This window comes from Solea senegalensis, linkage group LG18 (genome assembly GCF_019176455.1).
Source record: "Solea senegalensis isolate Sse05_10M linkage group LG18, IFAPA_SoseM_1, whole genome shotgun sequence".
Lineage (NCBI taxonomy): Eukaryota > Metazoa > Chordata > Actinopteri > Pleuronectiformes > Soleidae > Solea > Solea senegalensis.
Genome location: NC_058041.1, coordinates 5,625,674 through 5,633,039, shown reverse-complemented (window position 1 = coordinate 5,633,039; position 7,366 = coordinate 5,625,674). Strand labels below are relative to the sequence as shown.

At 40.2% G+C, this 7,366-nt stretch overlaps 1 protein-coding gene across 1 annotated transcript; it reads left to right on the top strand.

Moving 5' to 3' along the window:
- The first annotated feature begins 1,127 nt into the window (after window positions 1-1,127).
- LOC122758799 (uncharacterized protein C16orf52 homolog B-like) lies at window positions 1,128-7,137 on the top strand. Its single transcript, XM_044013116.1, has 3 exons — window positions 1,128-1,369; window positions 4,750-4,962; window positions 6,196-7,137. Exons 1-3 carry the CDS (start codon window positions 1,264-1,266, stop codon window positions 6,378-6,380), a joined length of 504 nt encoding a protein of 167 aa, XP_043869051.1. The 5' UTR covers window positions 1,128-1,263; the 3' UTR covers window positions 6,381-7,137.
- Window positions 7,138-7,366: the final 229 nt, after the last annotated feature.

Genomic DNA, 7,366 nt, shown 5'->3' with positions numbered 1-7,366 from the left:
TCATACTATAGTATTTCTTCCAAAATTAGTCAAAAAAGTCATAATATAGTATGTCGTCCAAAATCAGTCAAAAAAGTCATACTATAGTATGTCTTCCAAAATCAGTCAAAAAAGTCACAGTATAGTATGCTGTCCAAAATTAGAAACAAAGTCATAGGTTTGAATGTCATCCAAAATGAGACAAAAAAGTCACAAGTTTGTTTGGTGTCCAAAATGAGACAAAAAAGTCATAGTATAGTATGTCGTCCAAAATTAGACAAAAAAAAGGTCAGAGGATAGTATGTTGTCCAAAATAAGATAAGAAAGGTATAGTACATTAAGTCTTCCAAAACTGTTTCTTGCACCAAATAAAAAATTAGGAGCATTAAATTTAGTTAACATTTTATTCATAAATTTTATTATTCATGTGTTACTTTGTAATGAATGTTGTAATGGTGATGACCAACAATGAAAAAATACATTTGTTATCAGTGAAACACTTAATTTGAACATGTTTCCTTTGATATATCATGGTCATTTAAATGTAATCCGTGTTTTACATACAGCATCTTTAAATGATTACTACTTGGTTACGATGCCACAAAGGTGGCAGTTGAGATTACGGGTTTTCTCGCGAGATTTGCCCACCGCACACACACAGAGGCAGGCAAAGAGGGGCGACCAGCAGCTGAGAGTGAGAGGAATGAGGACACTCAGGACAGCATCGCGTGGAACAAAACCAAGTTTCCGTGTTTTAAAAAGGTCTAAAGAGGCGAAATGACAAAAGTGAGTGGATTCACGTGTATGTTTTAATGTTCCGCTGTGAAAAGTGGTGGCGCCGTTCGTGTCTGTGTACGTCCACAGAGGAGAAGGAATCGGGGGGAGCTCCGTGGAGAGGACTCGGAAAATAAGTGGATGAGTGGAATTCACGAGTGAAGATTTGATTCAAAAAATAAAGTTTTGCTTATTTTTTTTTTTTAAGCCAACATACCGGGATGTTGTTGTGGATCTCCGGGCTCTAGGTGATCACTGACGCCGGGCTGTGAGCCTCATTTCCCGGGCAGAAGAGGAGTCAGGAACCGCTGCTACTGCTGCTGCTGTTGTTGTTGTTGTTGTTCGCCCGTGGGTTCCTCCTTTTGAGATGCGTGGACAAACAGTGGACCAACCTGTCTCCATCACCTACACCACAGGTGGAAGGGATGATGGGACAGGATACGTGATAGCTGACTTCTAAATGTCCCGTGTCCCCGCGGACCCACAGCCACCCGTGTCCAGTCCACAGACATGGATAAACTCACCGTGATTTCAGGATGCCTCTTTCTCGCCGCGGACATCTTCGCCATCGCCAGCATCGTCAACCCGGACTGGATCAACACTGGAGAATCAGCCGGTGAGGTTCTTCTCATTTGACCTTTGACTTCTGACCTGCTGGGACCAAATAAAACTAAATCTACTAAATACACTGTTACCATAAACAAAAACTAGGGTTTATTCATGTTTATTTGCTACATGTAGACAGTTAATTACTTTAACAGCACTGATTAAAAAAACTTAAAATGTATTCAAAAAGTTAAGTTGACAGTTAGTTAGTTGACTTTTAAACCCTAGGTACCTAAGCCGATATCACAACTTTGATATTGATACTGATATCAGACCGATATATTCTTTTTCTTTAGCTTTAACAAAAGTGTACTGATGCATTTACCACAGAGACATAACCAGCTATTTTAAAAACAAAACATACAGCTCTAACTGTGTTCTGCCAAGTCATGCTAATGGTTTACAACAGTTTGATCTTTTACAACTTCTGTAAACACATTTAGAATTTTGATTTGGGCACTCAAGAAGTCAAATTTGTGGTTCATTATTTTTTAATGAAATTTGAGTTTAATATTTATTCAGTTTAGTTGTTATTTAAGTACTTTAAATTCTTTCTTTTTTCATGCACCACTAGGAAAATGTTCTTTATCAAAGACAATTATCAGGCCACATAAAGTAATTAGTTTAGAAAATTTAGAATTCATCTTTTAATCCCAGAATTCCAAGACTGGAGTTTTTAATTCTGAGATTAAAGTCAGGTTGTTGATTTTAAGCATTTAAGCAGAATTCTGAGATAGGAGTCAGTTCAATCTCAGAATTCCATCTTTAATCTCAAAAGTCTGACTTTGATTTCGGTGTTATTTAGTTTAAAACATTTTTTTTTTTCATTTTTTGCTATCTCCACTGTGCTCCACTGTGCTAATGCTACAGTGGGGATATTACAGGATTTCATTTGTCGTTAAAATGAACAACAACAAAAATGTAGTGTTTGTGTTGCGTAATTAAATGAGTGCGTACACACCACGTATTGTTTTCCCCTCTTCGATCTTCATCGTCCAGGAATGGAGTGAAGCTCAGACTCTGAGGTTTTTTTTTTAATTACATCTAACAGTGGTGTGAAATGTGCTGTACTCCGCCTAAAGCCTTTTGTTCCTGTTTAATTAGCTGAGTCGTAATTACCTGAAGGCAGGAAGTGTTGATGCGGGAATGTGGACGTGTGACTTTTAATGAGGTCCCCCGACAACAAGAGCAAGACAGAGAGAAATGTTTTCCACCTGGAGAACTTCAGATTCCTGCGGCACAGTCATGACGTACCATGTTTCTGCTGAGAGTCAACGTTTGAATCACTCTTTTTATTCTGTGTGGGTCTGCAGGTTGCCTGAAACACACACACACATCTATTTCAGTGGTTAGCAACTGGTGGCCTGTGGACCAAAACTGGTCCACCAGCAGTCTTGTATAAAGTACCCTAAAGGGGATACTTGAGTGAAAGTACAAGTCTTTTACCAGAAAATGACTTTGGTAGAAGTTGAAGTCACTTCTTTATAATATTATTTAAGTAAATGTCTTAAAGTATATGACATTTACTGTACTGTATCAAAAGTAATTTTCCTAATATAAAATGTACTTAAGTTTTAGAAGTAAAAGTATTAAAAAAGTGAGGAATTAGGATTGAGCCAAGGCAGTTTAGTGGTTGGGCGAGTTGTCTTTCGACTGGACGGTTGTGGGTTAAATTTCTGGCTCTCCAAGTCTATATGTGTCCTTGAGCAAGACACTTAAACCCCATGGGTTAGGTCCCTTTAAAGTACCTAAAAGAGATATTTGTAGGGCTACTAAGTATCTTACATGAAAATGACTTTGGTAGAAGTTAAACTAAAGATGTACTGTAGATTAGATTAAATTAAAAAGATTTGATAGTTTGGATTAGAAGAGAAACACACACTGGTGTCCTGTAGGGCTGCAACAACAACACCTAATCAATGAATTGATCACTAAATAAAACACCAACTATTTTCTATAATCTATTTATCATTCCTAAATATGAATATTTACAGTAAAATAAAACAAAACAAGTCATGTTTTGTCCACAAAACAAGACATTTGATGTCATCATTTTGAAGTTTTTGAAAAATCAATCAACACCTTTCAAGGTTTTCTGACATTTTCTGGACCAAACGACCCCTGATCACGACTATTTGATAAAAAGGTACACAGACGTCTTTTGCAATTTAAATGTGTTCTTATTTACTTGTTTTTTAATACTCCTACAATGCTGTAGCTCTCATTGGCTTTTGAAAAGCACATTTCAGACTTGTGTTCTGTTTGTTTTGGAGTCCAGTTTGCAGGACTATGATTGGATTACTTACTTACAGCGACCCCCTCCTCCTCCACGTCCTCTTCCCCTCTGCGGTATGAAAGGATGTGTTGAGAGGGAACAGGATATCCTGATATATACTGAGAGCGGGGGGGCAGTGGGTTCTGGTCCTGGTGTCATCACTCAGCTCTATCTGTGATCCACGGACATGGGAATGGCGTTTCCATGCCAACATTAAATATTTAAAGGCTCGTTATATTTTCATGCAACGAGGGCTACGAGGAGAAGCGTTATGTTGTTATGACGTGATGTGATTCTTCTTCTTTGTAACTTTTATTGTTTTTGATATAACATGGTGAAATTTGACGTGTAAATGTAAATGGATGTTGTTCATATTTTCCTCCTGATTGGTGTCCCTGCTGTGTTTGTCATTTTTTTTTGTCCCTCATGACAATTATGCTAATTCCTCACTCACTGTGTTTAAATTGCTCTGAATGAGTCCATCAAATGCACAAAGATCCTCTTTCTCTGTGCCTGCTCGCTGCAGATAATTCTGTGGAAAAAGCAAGAAAAGGAAGGGAGACAAAAGAATAAATGAAGGTGTGGGCGGATGTCGTCTTCGGTGCATGCTTGTGTGTGTGTGTGTTTGACGTTATAGACGTGTGACCTCGCGTACCAGCAGTCTTCAGGCTTTAGGAGACACTTACCTCTTCAGAGCTCTGACCCCGTTTGAAGACATACACCAAACACAGGGCTTTGTTGTTGACATCAGCACACGTCATCCGTCAACATGTGTCCATATTCAGCGGTTCTCCTGCTCCTGGTAGAGAATGGATACAGAAAATATACAATTACTGGCCACTTTATTAGGTACAGGACAGCAGTGGCACCTGGTGTTGTTCAGACCCAGTGGGATCTGTGCTGCCCTCGACTGGACCTGGACCCACTGTTCACCGAAACTTGGTGGGAAGAGTAGAGACACAACAAATGCAAAAAGTTGTAGAAAGGTTTTGCGGATAAATGTCAGCTGGAATAGGCACCAGCGCCCCCTGTGACCCTCATGTGGAGGATAAAGTGGTAAATGATGAGTGAGTGAGACCTTTCACTAACCTAGCTCTCCATCCATCTTTATCCAGGTTCTCTGACTGTGGGTCTGGTCAGACAGTGCCAGACCATCCACAGTCGGGACCGGACCTGCATCCTGCCGCAGCTGCCACCGGAGTGGATTGCCACGCTCTTCTTCATCATACTGGGAATCATCTCCCTCACCGTCACCTGTGGTCTACTGGTGATGTCAATGTGGCACCGCGAGGCCACTCGATACGCCCGCTGGATCGCCTTCACGGGGAGTACGTGTTCATTATGTCTTCACATGTGAAGTGTTCACCCACTGAAACGATCAGCCAGGATTTGACTCACTAATTTCCAGTTTGCGTAAAACCTCCATGTCCTTGTGCACTTTCTGTTCCTCAGTGTACGTGGACAAAATTGATTCTCTGTCAAGGATGAACCTAAAATTGAAAGCAGAATGTTTTTTAGCACAGAGGACAGAAAATAACTGCTTCTCAAGTCAAAACTGCAAACATTTTGTAAAAAAAATCCTGTGAAATGAAGACACAGCTTTAGAATATCCTGTAAAAGAAAAGGCCTTTATTAGACACCAGAATTTCTTTCCTTTCCTTATTTTAAGCATCTTGACAAAATGACTGCAGAGGAGCTCGAACAGATGGACCAGGTTCTATTTTTAGACAACAGAGATAAAATTAGTCTGTATACGTGAGCACGGGCGCAGGAGCCTGGATTCACACGACTCTATTTATAGAAGAACACAGACGTTTCGGCAATAGACAGAAGAAGTGTCTGTGCTGCAAACAGATTTATAGTTGCACACGTTTTTAGAATGTAAGTGAATTCTTAAAACTCGGTTTAGTACCTGAGATGTGACACCGTTTTGTTTACATCTTCTAAATAAATCTTCCGCTAAAATAAACGGCAGCAGTGACAGTTTCAAGCTGTCATTGTCATCAATCCACTTCGATCAAGCAAAACATGGCAGAAACTAACAGACTGAATATATCTGACCCTTATGCTGCCCCCTGGTGCTTTTCACGAGTATGAAAACAGCCAGAGTAGACACAATTCCATACTCGCAGTCTTCAGACATCTTCAATTTTCTGATAAACATTCACTCATTCTATGTTAAAGTACGCTTACACATTGGAATAAATGCGTGTAAAATAAACAAGATTTTAAATGTAGTTAGACTTTGATTCTGTACCTGATATGAAGTGGAATCTGTTCCCGTTGTATTCCCATCACTCTCTCCTCCCGGGTCAAAACAACTTTCCACCATCTTCACTTTTTTAGAAAAGCCGCAAGTTCCCTGGCATAGAAACTGGATTATATATCTATGGAGTAGAACAGTGCGTCTTCCTGCCAAAATGGTGTGTTTTGAGTCCCAACTGGTGAGCTTCTTGCTTTTTGGGGCAACAATGCTCGCCGCTGTCACACCGTGTAGCCTTCATTCATCACTATTTGTCTCAGTGTGCGATGTTAATGCAGTTCTCTCGTCTTCCTTGCAGTGGTGCTGTTCTGCATGGCTGCTCTCATCTTCCCCATCGGCTTCTACATGAACGAGGTTGGAGGACAACCGTACAAGCTGCCCAACAACACAGTGGTGGGCTCGTCCTACGTCCTCTTTGTCCTGTCCATATTCTTCACCATCGTGGGTCTCCTGTTTGCCGGGAAGGTGTGTTTACCCGGCTGACACGCACCACCTGTTGGAGAAACACCACCCACCACCGGAGGCTAACTGTATCAGGACTCACCTCCGTATGGCAGCACTGGAAGTGTCTAACAAACCTGAGGAGCACCTGATGTGTATTGGTTTTTCTCTGTGCTCGTAACCGGAGCTGGAAATGGTTCGATCCATCTGTTCATCCTCTCGTTCAGAGAATGAGAAGGTGTGACGAGCTTTGGCTAACATCCACACTGCTACGTTTACTGTTGACTTTAAAGGATTTTACTCATCATCACATGAAGACTTTGTGTGGAGTCCAGTGTCAGATCTTTTATGATGATGCTTCTTCCCTGACCTGACAGCTCCATCTGTATATGATCATTTTTGGGGGACATTTGTTTATTTATCTGTTCAGTTCCACCTTGTTTTGTGTATAATATATCTTTTATTAATACAGTATCTCAGAGTCTGTCTGCCATTGGATCATCACTTTGCCTTAAAGAGCTGTAAAAGTTCAAAATAACAACACTATTGAGTTTTAGCTGAAGGTTGTTGTGTTAAGCAGCGATTTATTCACCTTTTTGTTGTTTGGGCGTCACCTGTTGTTTAGACACTGTGTAGAGAAATGACTGACTCTTTGTTTATTTTATTCTGCTGCAGCGCTGATCATGTGTGTGTGTGTGTGTGTGAATGAACGGACAGCCAGGCTGTGTGAGTTTTTCTAGAAGCACTTTGATGTTGCAAGATCTCATTAAAAATGACTCACTGGACATTTGAATATAAACATTACAGTTGTATTCTTGACTCACTTATGTTCTTAAAAACAATGAAATAAGATTGAAATATAAGATATTAGTGGTAGAAACACAGAATCTGAGTTAGAATTTGGTCACTGGCCACTTTATTAGGTACACAGGACACATAACATTGTGTCACCCAGTGGGGTTTTTTGTCTTTTGCTACACACATTAAGTTTCTGTCATGTGATTGGCTGACATGTGTACCTAACAAAG